Source organism: Tetranychus urticae, chromosome 2 (assembly GCF_039701765.1).
Source record: "Tetranychus urticae isolate SD_2017Ah chromosome 2, NJAU_TeUrti_SD_1.0, whole genome shotgun sequence".
Lineage (NCBI taxonomy): Eukaryota > Metazoa > Arthropoda > Arachnida > Trombidiformes > Tetranychidae > Tetranychus > Tetranychus urticae.
This window is the reverse complement of record NC_142959.1, coordinates 23722233-23739469: the sequence shown is the minus strand read 5'-3', so window position 1 is coordinate 23739469 and position 17237 is coordinate 23722233. Positions and strand designations below refer to the sequence as shown.

The 17237-nt window shown below is 32.7% G+C and overlaps 1 protein-coding gene across 3 annotated transcripts; it reads right to left on the bottom strand.

The window, feature by feature from the left end:
- Positions 1-3024: 3024 nt before the first annotated feature.
- On the bottom strand, positions 3025-17166 carry Spn (protein phosphatase 1 regulatory subunit spinophilin). Of its 3 annotated transcripts, none has more exons than XM_089267720.1 (4): positions 16920-17166; positions 14185-16770; positions 4208-5987; positions 3025-4144 (listed from the first exon to the last, which is right to left on the bottom strand). In XM_089267720.1, exons 2-4 carry the CDS (start codon positions 16665-16667, stop codon positions 4046-4048), a joined length of 4362 nt encoding a protein of 1453 aa, XP_089123846.1. In that variant the 5' UTR covers positions 16668-16770; positions 16920-17166; the 3' UTR covers positions 3025-4045. The 3 variants fall into 3 exon arrangements, with proteins under 3 accessions (XP_089123846.1, XP_089123845.1, XP_015790639.2); XM_089267719.1 differs by having other exon boundaries at positions 14185-16765; XM_015935153.3 differs by having other exon boundaries at positions 14185-17166.
- Between the last annotated feature and the right edge of the window lie 71 nt (positions 17167-17237).

Sequence of the window (17237 nt, the reverse complement as noted above, 5' to 3'; positions counted from 1 at the left end):
CTGTAAGGCAAAGGATATTATATTTCTTAAACTTTACACCGTGGTTAGAAAATTGTGGCTAGGGGAAAGCTTTTGATGCGTAGAAACCGAATTTATTTTGTTCGCATTTTTAATTACAAATCTGAGCATATTAAGCCGAACCCCTTTTCCCTTTATTTTCTAACCCTTGTTAGTCTCTTTTACTCATGTTTTACTGATTTCACTTATTATTTTAACGTTTTTTACAGATCGAGACAGATTAGTGTATTTTAAAGTTAAACATGGCTTCATCAGAAAGTATGCAGCTTTTGTACAATTGTGGCACTGCTTTGAACCCTGAATGGAAGGAAGTAACAATGGATAATATATCGTTTGATAAACCAGCTAAATATCCAAATGAATATTTCAAGATCAGCCTTCCTTCAGCAAAACCTTCTGTTTCTTTACCTTACAAAAATGTTCCTTTGGATACATTGCGACCTGTTGTGGTTAAATCAATTAAAGATGGAACCATCTCATGTGACTTAGCTGCTCTGTTTTTGTGGAAGTATGGAGAGCGTCTTAAAGCAACGGTAAACGAAAAGTGGGAATCTTTTGGAGTTACCATCTGTGAACCAGGAGAGGTGAAGTTGAGTTCAATTATTGATGTCCATTTTGGTGCCCAAGAAATTATCAGTTCAATTGAGACAGACGGAATGGTGTCTTCTAATGATGACAATTGGATTGCTTCATTTTTAACGTCTATTTATCGCATTCATTGTGCTAAAAATGAAAACTATCGATTGGAATTGAGTAAAACAGCTTCTAACATTATGGTTAAAAATTTTGGAAAAGGTTCATATGCCAGTTTAGACTTCTTGGATGTCAATTATTACTGGATAACTAAAGATAATTACATCAAGATTATTGCTGCTTACGACATGTTTTTATTCAAAACAAACATCAAAAAGTACCATTTCCTTCGATGGGGCACAATAAGTTCACGATATCGAGAGTGTTCTGTTCTTTCTACTTGGATTGATATCTCAAAAGAATGTGGTTTTACAAATTTGTCAGACTTGAGAAAATGGGTTTTTGTTGACAGTGTCGAAAGAGAACTGGCTAGAGTTTTAAAAGATGGACAAGAAATTGATAAACCCGATTCTTATACGCCTTACCTACACGACCTAAGATTGTCTAGTCAATCGCCGTATTCTTGTACCAATAACCCAGCTCTTTATGCATTTCTATCTACCATGGGAGTTTACATGGGACGAAAAGGATCAATGAACGTTAAAATGTTACGTGATGCCTTCTATCAAAAAGAATCGACTTGCTTCAACGGTCTTGTTGTAGCTTATTTGCTTCGAGAACAAAATTGTGAACCAAATAAGTCTACTGAGAATTCCTGTGTTATGATTAAGAGTTATACTCATGATAAAAAAGAAGTACGACGTGAATTAGCCGACTATTTTGCAGACAAAGGGACAGACATAAGCGGTCCATTAGAAGAGTTCAAAAAGTCAATTGACGCCACCATTGTCAATCCTCGACCAGATACGATTGGTCATTATTTAAAGCACTGTTTGGAATAGTGATTGTTTCAAAGGAAAACTCCTGAGAAATTCAATCTTTTGAAATATTTATCATTACCAAAAAAAACTTCTACACTTACAAGGGAAGTGACCTTGCTTGTACGGTCATTTTCGATTTTTTTCGAGTTTATATTGTAGAGGACAAAAAATAATTAGACACGTATTTTTGCTTTTTTTACGCCGGTGCGCGGTTATTGATATTTAGGCACTTTTAATTAAAGATAGTAATGAATTCCAGTCACTGAGAAGCAAGTAAAACAATGAAAAACAGAAAAATGAAAAATCTTAATAAAAATTGTGAATCACTTTTCAGTGACTTCAATAGATTTCAATGCAATATCCTCACTTAAAAGTGCCTAAATATCAATAACCGCGCACCGGCGTAAAAAAAGCAAAAATACGTGTCTAATTATTTTTCGTCCTCTACAACATAAACTCGAAAAAAATCGAAAATGACCGTACAAGCAAGGTCACTTCCCTTGTTAGATAAGTCACTAAATTTCATACTTCCGAACAGCTAAAAGTTTAAATGTCAGAGCACTGTCAATATTCATGCAAAAATGATTGTATTTTCTTCTCTTTTTTCAATTAATAAAACAATAATATCGTAATTTATCAAATTATTAATAATATTTATAATAGTGAGTCATTATTAATAATAATGACTCACTATGTTTAAAAGGCTTTTGCCAGGCTTTAAAATGTTGAAAATTAATGTCATGATAATGGGAAATACTTGGTCCACTCATTCGGACTTTATTTGAAATTTAAAGTCTTTTTATTATCTCACCTTATTCCAGAGCCAAATAATCAATTTCGATTTTTACAAAACTCTCCTTTGCTATGAAATAAGCTATTTTGGTAACAGTCTAGTTATACGGACACAAAACAATAACAAAGGCGTTAATTGAGGCCCCAGGCCGTCCAAGCCCAACCGAACCTAACCAAACCTAACCTAACCTAACCTAACCTAACCTAATCTAACCTAACCTAACCTAGTCCGACCTAGAGCGCGACAATAAGCGATTATTTATTTGAATCTATAGCACTGTTTATTATATGTGTCCGTGTAGCTAGACTCTCACCGCTATTTTTACTAGAGATATGTATTATATTTTGAGTGCCATATATTTGTAAGTCTTACTACGCTATTCAAAAGCGACGCAACACTTTTTCACTTATAACAGCTTAAAAACTTTGCTTACAGCTTGCTTTGCTTAGCCGTAAAATTTGTTTTTAAAATCGCTTTTATTGAAGATGAAGACGATAAATGATTCAATGGTAAAAATTTCCAATTAATAAAGTTTATTCAAATAATGAACGAATCGTTTAGACAAGTGAAATGTTACAATGTATTTTATTTCATATAGAAATTGAAGTCTCATGAGATCCCTTCTGGATGTTCAGGATCAAGAAGTGGAAGAATGAGAGAAATAAAATTGTTTCGGAAAAAAAAGTGAAAGGGTACAAATTGGTGTGAAATTTGTTCTTTATCAATTTGAATGAAATGGTCAATTATTATCAAGGTAAAAATTAATGTGTCTACAGCAATTGTAGTCCTTACAAATTAAATAGACCTGAATAAATTGATAGGTTACTTGTGACAATCAATTTGAGTTGAGAGGAAAAAAAAGAAAACATTACAAAAGAAAATGAGTGATGATAAAAATTAGGTTCAGGGTAGTTTGTAAGATAATAGGAAAAAAGGAGTTCTGAGGATTATGAGGATTGAATGTGATTAGGACTTTGTCCAAATGTCAAACATAAGAAATACAATTCACATTGATCACAATTTAGTTTTGAGTGAGAAAAATACGAACATGAAGGAATGTATACAAAAACAATGAGAAGTGAAAAAAAGAGGAAAGATAAAAATGAGAGTATGTGGCCTTGCTACATAATTTGATTAAATAGTGGACTAGATGAGTGATTTTGCTGATTAATTTGATTAACATGCATTTCCTTAGACACATCAAGCTACGAGATGAAAAGAGATGTAGAAATTATAAGTGATAATAATAATAGTAATAGTTATAATTGTAATAATAATAATGATAATGATAAATGAAGATCAGCTATGAAAATAAGCGTTAATAGCTTATACTATAGAGTTGATTGAGAAACTGAAAAAATCTCTTTTCAAGCTTGAAGTGTTTTGAAACGTTGCATGGTAATCGTTCGTAGCAATCAACACAGAATAAGGTTTTGCCAAGACAATGAATCAATTTTTTCCCCATTCTTGTCGATTGACTTAAATAGTGAAAGGTAAATTTGATGATGAAAAAAATGTGGTTGCTGATTTTCTTGATGTAATAGAAAGGTTCCAAGAGTGTTTCTTTTCCTCGGTGCGCTTTAAATCAAGTTAATCTAATTAATCAGCAGACAAATAATATGAAAATTTTCAAAAATGATGTAAAATAATAGGACATTGTTGGAATGCCTCTATTCAGATGATTGAGTTGAGTGAGTGTTTATCCAAATATCAAAAAGGTTCACGTCCTTCCATCTTCTTTTCCCTCTAAATTCATGCGAAGTTCCTTAATCTTTTTCTTGAGAAAAGATCTATTTCTTGGATTGGTGACATTGAGAGCCTGAAATTAAAAAAAAGAGTATGAATAACTATCTTAGAAAAAAAGAGAGTTTGTTAGGTTTACCTTCAATTGGTTACTTTCAAGCTGAATCAATTCTTTACCAGAGATAGAATGATTTCGGAAATTTTCAACCAGATAATCGAGACCAAATAGAATCAACCATTCAGAAACTTCATCTGGTGACCATTCGGTAACCAATTTGCCACTCCAAATACATTGATTTGTTGAGGGATCACAGGATTTTTCTGGGCTACTAGCATAGCTAGCTGATGAAGATGAAGAAGATAGCATTGATATAGGTGAGAGTGATTGTAAATTTATGGCTGGGGCTGAGCAAGAGCTTTCAATGAGCGATGAATTGGGATCTTCTTCATTTCGAAGTGATTTAGTTGATGATTCTTTTGGCCCCAATTGACCGGGTCCAAGCCAATCTGAATCTAGTCTACCAACAGGCTCTGAAAGTGGCCTTGACCTTCCTTGGTTAATCATCTCGGATCTTCTATTAACTCTTCGAGGTGAACTTGAATCACTGTTACCATCCATTGAACAATAAGATGATTGCCTTCTCATACTTGGTGGTTGACGATTGGCTAAACTACCTTTAGAAGCGAGTTCAGCCTTTTCTTTAGCTGCTCGACTGTCCAATAACTCTGCAGGAGGCAGAATCAACAAATCAGATTCTTCATCAGATTCCTCCAAGCTGATTGATTGTGGTTCATCAGCAAGACTACCTCCAGTGCTGGTCATGCTTCCAAAAGCTGTTGAACCAGTAGCAAAAGCTTGTTGTTGGTTCAACTTTAATTCCCTTTGGTTGCTACTTTCATTATTGCCTCTCAACATACCAGTAATCATTTTGGTGAAACCTACTGATTCGTCATTACTGCAGTTGTTATCAATGGAAATCTCAATTCCACTTGCACGTTGAATTTCATCCAGTTTAGCTTCAAGAAATTCAATTCTACCTTGAAGAGTTCGGATTATTGACGGATAATCACATTCCCTGCCATCTTCCATCAGCCTGGCTTCATCTCGTTTCTCCAAACCAATATCACGTTGTTGGAAACCTTTAATCAGCTTTTTCGCCTTATGATACTTCTTTTCTAATTGAACATATTCGTTGCGAGCTTCTTCCACCATACGATGTGACTCTTCCAATTCTCGTCGAGCTTTGACTAATGAACATTCACTCTCCTGTAGTTTAACCTGAGTATCTTCAAGTTGCTTCTGTAAAGCACAACACTTGGCATCCGTTTTGGCTCTGAGTTTAGTCAATTCGTCATTTATTGCACTATACTTTGCTTTCCAATCGTCAACCTCATCCCTTAATTTGTCATAATCTTGGCGAGCAATTAAACCTGCATCATGGACTTTATTACCATCCAATAGTCCAGCATCTTTGGAGGTTACATCCCAAAGCATTTCAGTTATAACTTCCGGTGAAGGAGTTGGCGATGGTGATGGTTCAGGCTCAGGTTCTGGAGAGTCAGGAAGATCTTTATTAGGTGGACTCGGTTCAATACATGATTTTTGTGATTCAGTCTGATTGTTGGCTTGTTGAAATTGTTGTGATTGAAGTAAAAGTTGCTGCTGCAATTGTTGCTGTTGTTGAAAATGTTGAGCCAATTGTTGATGTAAAACCTTTTGTTGTTCTTGCTGCCTTTTTTCAGCCTCAATTGATTGTAATATCAGCTGAGCGATCTCACTGTTATCTGGATCCCGTTCCCGACCAATGAGGAACTTGATTGGTCCATTGGTTCCACGAAGTACAGAGGCTGCATAAGCTTGAGTGACACCAACCAAGGATAGGCCATCAACTTCGATTATCTGATCGTTAACTTGAATTCTGTATAAAAAGGTGTCAAAAATAAAATAAAATGAACATTAGAAACTAACATAAAATAACAAAATGAAGATACAAGTTATTACAGAAACAATAAAAGTACCAAACAAAACATTAAAGTACTTTTCGGTAAAGGTTAAAATTACTGAAAAGGGTTAGGTTGTTATGGTGGAAATTGCGTGCTTAAAGAATTTGATCAACATGCAGGGGAAAAGGGCTAAATTCAGCCCAGCCTTTAGTTGATAAAATGAAAGAAATGAAAAAATTTAAGGCTAAATCAATTGAGTGCTAAAAACTTTAAATGACTAACTGTAATCTCACCTATACTATGATCAATAGAGCATAAAAGGCTATAATTGACTTAAATGTGTTTTACACAAACAACAAGATGAGTAGAGCAAAGATAAAAAGTGAAGAGAAAAATGAGAAAAATTCATTTTTTTCACCAAAAATGTTCAAATAAGTTTACTGAGCATTTCAAAGTTTCAACTTTTTATTTCTCATTTTTTCTCCAACCTTCTAATCGCTTGATAATCATTGTAAACTTTCAATAGTATTGATAGATAAGATGAATTTTAATCAAATAAAATATTCAATCGACAAGTGTTAATGATGAAAGTGAAGTTGATGATAATGGTGCCGTACGTGATGGAAATCAACAAAAATTTAACCTTGTTTACCAAAGGTATTGAGTTAAATGTGCAAGGTAACCTTGATTGTTGATATTGACTTCCGTAAATCAAAAAGAAGAATAAATAATATTAACATTAATTATAGCTATTATGATAATATAATAGTGGAAAAAGGTATGAAATGAAAAAAGCAAACAGAGATTGAAAAGAAATGGCAAATCAAGTCAACCAATCAACTTGAACAATAAGTAGAAAAGTTATCAATGTTGTAACAATTGTAATAGTTTGATAAGAAGAAGTAATTATCATCAATAAATTAACAACTAAAAGATTGAATCAACACAACTGATGAGTAGAGTAAGAAAATGTTCAGCTGATACATAATTTTGATACTTGAACACACATCTAGAAATGAAAAAATTTGCAAACACAAAAGATTGAAAAGAAAAATAAGTTCAATAAGAATCAGGGAAAAGATAGATTCACAGAATTGGAATCGTGCAAAATTTCAAGTTAATAAAAAAGAGATAATTTTAATGATAAAACTAATATTAAAGGTTCATGAAGATTAGTTTGAATCTGTTGTGAAATGAGATAACATTGACTATGAAAACTTGAAAAAAGGCAAAGAATAAAAAATGGACAATCGATTGAAAAATTTATCAATTGTAACCTCTTCAGTTTCGCACCTCTTTCATGCAATGTTGATGAGTTTTCAGGTTAAGTTGATGATGTTCATACATGTGTAAATACATGATATGGTGAACATTAAGTAATTGTTTTTTACTGATAAGTCTACAGTTTTAATGAGGAAAGTTACAGAGAAATGGTTTCAACTTTAATTGTACATTTAATTCATAGCATATAGTAAAACAAATTGAGCTACGGAATGGGTTTAAAGTTAATTTGTAGCTGTTCAAAGGGCAAGAAACATTAAACTCAGTCAATTGGTGGAACAAGGTAAATTTAATGTAAAACGATAGGTAAGAGTAAGAATAAATTAAATGCGATTCCAAAGGTGAATAGTTGAAGCTACAGGTTAAAAGGAGTTGCTTGAAAGGAGAGTCTCCATTAAAAAAGTGGAATCAATTGAATTTTGTTTAAATTGGTAGGTCATTTGGAAGAAGGAAGTTTTTTTATAATCAGAAGTTAGTTGATCAAGGTAATTAAAAAAATACATATACATTCCCTTTTCATCATCATCATGAAATAAATCTTGCTGCAAACCATAAATTACGTTGAAATTAAAATCACATTTCAATTATTAGAAGAGTTGGAAATGAGGTAAGAATTGATAAGAGAATCCGGATTTGAGAAATATTCTGAAATAGTTGATTGGGTGATAATATTGAAAATAATAACAGTGATGATAAAAAATGTAATTAAAACAGAGAGGATTGGATGAGTTAAGAAAAGATTTCGTCTTGAATCAAATCAGCAATCAACTAACTCAAGAATAGCAAAGAATCAGTTGTACATGAAAATGAATCGTTTCATTGTAAATACTTGTTGATATAGCACGAAATTTTTCAAGACTATTTATCAATAACTCATCAATTAAAGGATAAACCTGTTCGACTATTTATAGGAATCAATTTCTCATGAGAAATTATGTAAGAATTTTCAGATGACCCTGACTTTGATGATTGATTTTACAAGTAAAGGTTTATGAAGTGCGTGAACACATTCAACTTGAAATGAAACACTAAAGTCCAAGTTTTTTTTCTCGGTGAATTTATGGAATGAAACTCGAATCTTAACAAAACTGATTTACCGAATTTGTCATGTTTATCGTTTTTTTTAAGAATGAAAAAATGAAATGACTTCTACTTAAAATGACAGAAACATTAAAGATTATCTATCAACGTTTGACGTAAAAATTGTTTCTTGTTTAAACAAGTGAAAGCTAAACAAGACGCAAACATAATAATGCTTATGAAACGTTGATGGGTTTCACTCTCAACATTGATTCTAATGGTTTTTAAGCGTATAATCGTTGTAGGCAAAAAAGTTGTTTACATGAATAAATGGACGTCAGATTGAACAAAGGGAAAGAAAAATTAAAGTAATGAATGATAGGCCGGAAGAGATGAGAGGCCAAGAAAACAAAATGAACAGGGTGTGAGAGTGAGAGTGAAGATGAAGATGGAAAAGATGGGCAAAGATGATCAAGATAGGGAGAAGAGGAGGAAATGTGAAGATGAGGCATTTGGTTCTGATAAACCTTGTTTTACCTGACTTCTTCAGATGAAAAACTAGTTGAACATGAGGAAGATGATGTTCAATATAAACAATAATTTCAACGGTGAAACCAGTGGAAAAATCTGGTTAATCTTGGCAAAGAATTGGTTCTGTTAAACAGTTTCAAGTTTGTGTAAATTTTTTGCCTTTTTTGTTTGCTAAAAATCATTAAATTGATTCATTAAAATGTTTAAATTATTGTCAAATGTTTTTGTTTACAAGAAATGGTTTAGACAATAAATAAGATTGTGAATATTTCTCATGTTTTAATTGTGATGTTTAACTGAACAAGTTAAGTATTCAAAAGTTAAACGTTAATGGAAGGAAATATCAAGAATAGGAAGAAGAAGATAAACGAGTCAAGTCCATTGAACTTGGCTGATAAAATTTCAGCTGATTTTGTTAACCATGATAATGATGATGGAATATCAGACATTTCAATTTCTTACTATAAGCTTCAATGCAATTGTGTAGGTGTATTCAGTATGAAAAGAACAAAGCTTTTTACCATGATAATTGAAACTACATTTACTGTAAGTAACTGACCAAGGTTGATGGAAATCGATTCATCAGTTTTCATCAAACCACGTGAGAGATGACCAAAGCATATTAAGTTTCACCTTAATTCAATTAAGTCAAGAAGCAGCAAAAAAATGGAGACAAATGGAGTACAAGATAATCTCATTTCAAGTTGGATAAGTGATTCAAGTCGATTGATAAATGAAGTTGAAATATGAATCAATAAAAAAAAGGTTAAAACTGTGAGATGAATTTTTTGACCCTCAAAACGGACGCAAAAAATGATTCAATCTAAATGTGAGAAAATTGATTAAAAATAAAATTATTAACAGTAAAAAAATGCGATTCAAATTGAAACCCTGAACTTGAATTGATGGTTTACATGCATTAAGAAGTAAAAAAAGGTTTATAACCATGAGTTGATTGACCAATATGATTGAAAGTAAAGTTTGACCAAAAAGCAAACCGGGATTAAACTAGGTAAGCTGATCAAGTTAATATTAATAGCAATAATTAAAAGCATGAGAATTGCTTGATTAGCGTCAAAATAACGTGACAATTTTGTAGTACATTAACTGATTGAAGGGCATCAAAAGATGCCTGGATCATAAATGTTATTGCTTTGATTCGTGAACATTTTTATAACGCTTGGTCAAGTTGTGATTTGAAAGCAAAATTGTATCCAAATTAAGTAATTATCTGATGAATTATAATGAGATTCACAGTTTGCTGACAAAAGGACATTTTACTGTTGACCGGTGGTTTGCTCAAAATAGCGGTCTTCATTTATAGCAACAATTAAAGCTTTGCGTTCATCTTTCCTCTCATGTAGATATTTGAGTTAATGTTGGCGCTGTGAAAGGTTTGAATGTTCAAACGCCCAGAATTAGTTTAACCATTGAAAAGCAAGTCATTTAAGATGCATTTATCATGCTCATGATGACAAATTTGCTGGAAAAACAATTTTTCACCCGACTGATAGTTACAAATGAAATGGATATTCAGTGTGTGTGTGAACAAGTAATTTAATGGAAAAGGAAGAGACGAATGGATGTAAATTCAATTGAACTAACATGAAATCTAAATTGTTTCTTGTTCATTGTGTTCACCATTTGCGGAATACAATGATGAATATGAGTTAACCTGTAACTAAACAATGTAATGATGATAATCATATTATAAAAACATAAATGAATGAGTATTCAGCATGGAAAATTAAGGTTTGCTTGAATTTTTGTTTCAGATTGATTTGATGGTTATTGTAATAACATGAAGACTGTAAACATTCATTGGTAATTATTGAAATTGAGATAATCAATTTGAGGCAAGAAAAACTGATCAATCAAAAAATTTGGAAAAGACCGAAATTGATTATCATTAAACAACAATGTTTACATGGAGTTATCACAATGAAAATAATTGATAGTTCAAGTTGGTTTCTGGTTCAATGATATGAGCATTTATCGTTTTGCAACGTCTAATGATGTTCAGTCAAATTGATGATTTTTTCTGGTTTTCATCATGAGAATGTTGAATAAGAGATGATAATGAAATTAGTAGATGAAGAGAAAATTTTGAGATGAGTTTCAAGAGTCTGTTATGAGTTTGAAAATTAGGTAAAGTTGGAGTAACTCTGTGTACTTAGCGTATTTCAAGATAACATAGTAATTTTAAGGTTAAATATTTAAATTGTGATGCTATTTTAAATATTTTGTTCAGATTTTTAACATTTATCTGTTAAATCATCAATGGAGGAAGAGAAAGAGAGTCAATTTAAGAATTGGAATGTTCAGTTTAAATGGTTTTAGTCACACTCACAGAAACAAGAGATGATATAATATTGCTTATTATTGTATTTTGCGTGCAAATTGAGGAGACAAAAGTTGCTATTTTTAACCAAAAAATACAATATTCAGCTGTAATCTTATAGCTTTTGTTTGAACATTTGAGCTCTAAAACGGAAACTTGGAATATCTTTTCACCATATGTTTGAATTTGCTTCAAAACTATCCGGAAGTTTAAGTTTTACAAAAAAGACATGTTTTTCATTTCATTGACACTTTTTTCAATTACAGTTGTGTAATAATAGCGCTTTAATTGTGTCTTGTAGCAAGAAAAGTATCTAAATTGTTATTATACTTACGACCGAAAACGCTCATTTAGAGAAACGATGTTTTGTAAATTATCAAGTTTATTATTAAAAAATGGAGTTGATAAGATTCAATGAAGTGAGCCTGAAAAGTGTTATGACTTTGCTATTCAAAAGACTCAAAATAATGTTTGAATGTCAAAAAGGTAAAAGTTGGTTGAATGAAAATAAAACTGGTTGAGATTATAAAGATTTTTTAGATTAAATCTTAAAGTCAGAAAGTGTTGTTTGTCATCGTTGGCATACTGGAACAAATTATGTGAACTGAACGTCAACGAGTTAACAAAGTTTCAAAAGAGCGGACACGAAAGCAAGAGTGAAATTAAAATTAACTAATTGTAGGTTTGTTTCGTGAGGTTAGATTAGATTCAATAATGGACTCATGAAGAAAGGATTGCATTTCACATTTTCACACATTCAATTCATCATCACAACCAAATTTAAATTATCATTAAAATTAACCATCTAAGGTCTACTGGTAAAGTAAAAGCAAATGAAAAATAATAATAATAATAATCAAAAAGGTTGATGGTGGTGATAATGATCGTCTTATGAAATTCATTATTATGTCTGTAATCATCATGACCAGCAAACTGAAATCTATCATATTTGCATACAAAGATGATTAGATCAAGACGAAGGAAATCAAATGACAGGTGAATTCACATGATGAAAGGAGCACAATTAAGAATCAAATGATGAAAGGTAAAGGGAAAAATGAGTTAATTAGATGGCCACAATAAGCCAAAAACTATCATCAAGTTTAGGTCAATTTCAATACAATTGGATTGATGTTACAAATTGTAAAACTAAAGTCGCTTCACTAAAGTCATAAATCACTGTAAATCATTGCAAATGAAGAGTTGCATTTTCAATTAGCTTCAAGTGTGTTTCAATCTTCATAGAAATTGATTGTTAATTTTTTAATTAAATTAAAGGACGAGTGGATAATTGAAAAGCTTATAAAATGAAGTAAAAGTTTTACACGAAAATTGAATTTTAAGCGTAAAAATGAGAAACTCAAAGATCGTCTTAATTTTTCCAGGCAAACAAACGCATTTAGTGTGAATCGAGCACGTATTACCCTAATTGTAAGGCTCATCGTAAGCATCATTTAATCTGAGCACTGAATGATGTTTACAAATAACTGTAATTTTTTATTATCATTCCGAGTTTATACATGTCAATATAGCTAATTGACTGGGTTACAATCAAGGGGAGCCGTTTAAAGGATCATGAGGTGATTCAAAGAAATTGACTTTTCTCAATGAACTAAACATTCTCTAAGGTCATTCAAGTTTGCCAGAAAATTGAAGCCTTTTCAGGCTGAGATTTTTTTCCTTCTCATTCATCTCTTCATCAACTATCATTAACTAATCTGCCTCTATGAGAGAATGTAGCGAAAAATTGATAATAAATGGAGCATCGCGAAAATGATTGGAATTAACGAAGACATTTTCATCACTGAATGAATCTAAAGGTTTGACAGATAGACTTGGAAGGAAATGCCTTGAAACAATAGTTTTATTTTACTCCTTAAACATTGTTTAAAGGGTTTAAATTGGTCACATTTTTGGGCTCATTAAAAAAATTGATTCATTTCAATGGCTGTTCACACAATTTAATTAAAAATCAGCCAATAGTTCAAGTGTTAAAGTAAATAATTGTGAGTTAATTAGAAGAGTGTAAACATAATTATTGAAAGACAAGAAACAAGTATACAGTGATGAGCTTACTTTTTAACCTCATTAGTAAATAAATAATTGCGATGAACATTTTGGCAAAAATGGCTGATAAATTAAACAATATAAGGTAAATTGTGACCTTAATTTTGCTGCGAAAAGGCAACAGTTTAAAGTTAATTGATGATTTTATATCTTAAGGGTTCCTCTTGACGATTTATTTTCATCAACTATTCACTTGAATGGTTTACTTTTATAGTGTCAACGCATCAATACCCCTTTACCTTTTCATTCACACTTTACCATTTATTGAAATTACGAAAAGTTTCATTTGATTCTGTCATCAAAATCATTTTTGATTAAATCTAGTAGACTTGGAAAATCAAAATTACAGTGAATCTATTCAATTTGTTTGAGCATTGTAGTGTGAATGTGAAAAGGAATGGTGGAAATGTATTGAACGGTTGAAAAAAATGTTTCAAGTCAAAGTAAATATTGACTTAATTGTTGAGCGTTGGTGGCTTGGAATTGAAAAATTGTTGGTACAAAAAGTAGACAGAATAACAAGGAAAAAATGAAATTAAATCAGAACCAATGACAGGATTCATTATTATCATTATTGTCTACCTGCCTGAAAGCAACTGAATGATCTACTTGAATTTTTGTACAAAAATTTAACATCAATTCAACAAGATTTTCACAATTTTTGAATGTTCATAATTTTGTTGTATTGCTTTTTGATAAAGTGATCTGAAGTGAACATTTGAAGGTTTGAAAAATGTTTATCATTCAAATCATGGTTATCAAAAATCGAGTAAAGAAAGAGCAAATTAATAGCGTTAAAGGCTAATGACGCCTTTACAAATAAATACTAATGGAGAGGAAAGATGAATAGACTGGTAAAAGAAAGAGGAAAAGAGCTATTAAACATGAATAAACATGATTAAAATGGTTGAGAAAAGGTATTTGACTCTTACCTTCCATCCTTGTGAGCAGCACCATTCTCGGTGATTGTTTTAACAAAAATGCCCAATTTTTCAAGACCAGCATCAGCACCGACTCCCATTCCTATTATACTCAAACCTAGACCATCTGGACCTTTTTCAAGTTCAACAGGGAAAACATCCATTTTCTCAATGCGCTTCTCAAGTTCATATTCAGCTGAAGCAGCTACCGGATCAACGTCTTCATTACGACGATCATAATCTTCAACTGCGTGTGTGGGAAACACTTTAATGGGTTCGGTACTGAATTTCACTCGGGTTGGCTTCTTTCTAGGCACCTTGGAATAAACATCATCGGCATCATCTGTTTCGGGTGGTAATCCAGGCTTTTCTGAGAAGTAATGACTATCTGGAATCAACTGACTCTCAGGTTGGTTGTTTGTTTCGTAAACTATACAATTTTCTGAATGATTTTCAAATGATTTGAGATCAGCTTCAGCTGATGCTTCACCTCCATACATTTCATCAAAATTACCCGTGCTTGTTGTTTCTATACGTGTTAATGATGAAATGGCCGGTGCAATGTTTGTTATCATTGATGGTACTGGAGCTACAGAGGGTCCAGTAACTCGGTGTGATACAGCAGAGGAGCTTGTAACAGATGAAGGTAATGAAGGAGGCAAATTGTCAAGAGTGTTGGTATTAACATTTGATGAGACAATTGACGCTGATTTTGGCGTTGGTGTTGATACTACTGCTGCTGCTACTGGTGCTTGTGTTTGTGCGAGTGCTGGTGCTGGTGTTGGTATTTGTACTGGTGTTGAGCTGCTATTGGCATTTAATCGATTTCCCAAATCTGCATGGAGTGTTGATCTTGATTTGCGTGATAAAAGTTTCTCAGCTTCCTCTTCGGTCATCATGTCAACATCTTTAAAACAATCATCGAAATCCATAAATTGAGAGATTCCTGAGGTGTCACATGCACTTAAATCGAGTTCAGGTTGACCTCTTGAATCTAGTTTAGTTTCTACAACCATTGAGTCATCGGCTATAGCTGCAATCATTTTCTCAATCAACTCTTCTTTAGAAGTCATCTTTGACTTATCCTCATTAGCTAATTGTGACCTTACTTGTTTACCATTCTCTTGGCTTACCGGCTCACTTGTCTTATGATCAATGATGAGTGGCTCTACAGGTTTAACTGATGTTGTTACAATTTTAGGCTGTTGTGGTTGTGGTTGAGCCTGTTTTGGCTTTTCTTCACTCCCGCTTCTCAAACTATCCAAGGTACCGGAAGTACGTTTCTTGGTAAACAAAGAGTCTTCAGTTAATTTAGCTGCCGGTGCTTGTTTATTTAATAAGCTGGATGTTGGTGTTCCATTTGTTGGAACTGAGACTGAACGTTGAATCTCTTTTACCTTAGAGGGTAATACATAAGATGGCTTAGGAGGTGGACTTTCTTTTGGTCTTTGTACAGGATCAATAAGTGTATTTGTGACATTTTGATGCAAGCTGCCTGAAGATATGCTAGTTGCTCCGATAACTGATGGTGTTGTGCTTTTCCTAGATAATTCACATGGTAACTTTTTCTCTATTTTTTCTACTTGTCTGGATTGGTTTACGGAATTAATACCATTCATACCATTTTCCTTTAAATCATCTTCCGATAATGAAGTTTTTCTAGAAGATATTTTTTCAATGCTGCCATTAGGGGAATTTGATCTTGATGTTTTCAGTAAAGTTGGTCCATTGTTTGGAGGTGTAGTTGGTGTTGTACTTTCCGATGAAGTTTGTAATTTCTCGAAAACAGCTCGTGCGTTATTGAACCTGCTAACTCTACTTTCGGTTCGGTTGATTTTGATTGAAGATGGCTTAGCAGTTATAGTGGGCTTATCACCAGAATTATTTGATGATTTAAGATCATTTTCTTTAAACCTAGCATCCACTGTATCTTTCAAGTATTTACCGTCAAGGTTAGAAGCTGGATCTTGTGAGACTGGAAGAGAGCAACTTCTTTTACAACGGAAAGCACTATTGATATTAGAGTTGAATTTTTTAGATGGCGAAACGTCATCTTGTAATTCATTTTTAGAAACATCATCGTTTGATTTGGAAAAATTATTATTTTTAGCAAGTGAACCATTCGATTTAATCGTATCACTAGATTGTTTGCTTTCGATACCAGTAGAAATGAGTTTGGTTTCATTGTTCTTCACGTTGTTAGCACAAGTTGAAGATGATACAATCGATGAGCCATTGACATTGTTACTGATATTGTTGTTGTTATTATTAGCAGTTACATTTGAGTTAGATGTGGTCATCGGTGATCCTATTGTAGTTGATGGCGGTGGAGGTGAGAGTGATTGAAATATAATAGCAATGGCACTAACTTTGGCACCCATTCGTCTTTCTTTGGTTGATGAACCTTTATTATCTCCTTGATGATCTTTACCATTATAACCGCTTTTAAGGTTACTTGTTTCACACCCTGAAGATACCTTCTCCTCAAATGACATCCTCAACGAATCAATTATGGGCTTAGGTTTAGTTTGATTGCTTGGATATGAAACTTGCCTTTGCCAACCAGTCCGGGAACGGCTAGCAGCAAGTATTTCTGCTCTTACATTGGACATGGCGAAATAACAATGTGCACAAATCAGAAAAGAAAGAGGTACAAACAAATAAAGGAAGATCAGCAGCAAAAAAAGAAGAATAAGAAAAAAATAAGAAGAGCAAAAAATAAGACAATTACACAACACAGGTATTACCTGTGTTCACCGATGTTGTCCAGTCAAAAATTCACTGCACTATTCCCACTATTGAATGATGTGAAGACAAAAAAACGAAAATCACTTTAATCACTTGAATGTAGAAAAAGTAGAGAATATAAAATAGCAAAACTAATGAAATAAACCATAATATTGGAAATTATCACCCATTTTCATCTTCCTCACCATTCATAAAAATTGAAACACACAAAACTCAGTATTGTGTGAGTTTGAATCTATCCCTGGTGAATGGATCTTAACCCTCCACAATAAAATAAAAGAGAAACAAAAAATGACGTCACAATACGGTTACTCCAT

What these genes read in the sequence shown, in the direction of transcription:
- Spn (XM_015935153.3), bottom strand. Translation starts at nt 16,784, where the DNA reads ATGTCCAATGTAAGAGCAGAAATACTTGCTGCTAGCCGTTCCCGGACT. An exon ending in GCTGCTCACAAGGATGGAAG is followed by an intron (nt 5,988 to 14,184) that starts GTAAGAGTCAAA and finishes CTTTTTATACAG; the next exon opens with AATTCAAGTTAACGATCAGA. An exon ending in TTGAAAGTAACCAATTGAAG is followed by an intron (nt 4,145 to 4,207) that starts GTAAACCTAACA and finishes TTTTAATTTCAG; the next exon opens with GCTCTCAATGTCACCAATCC.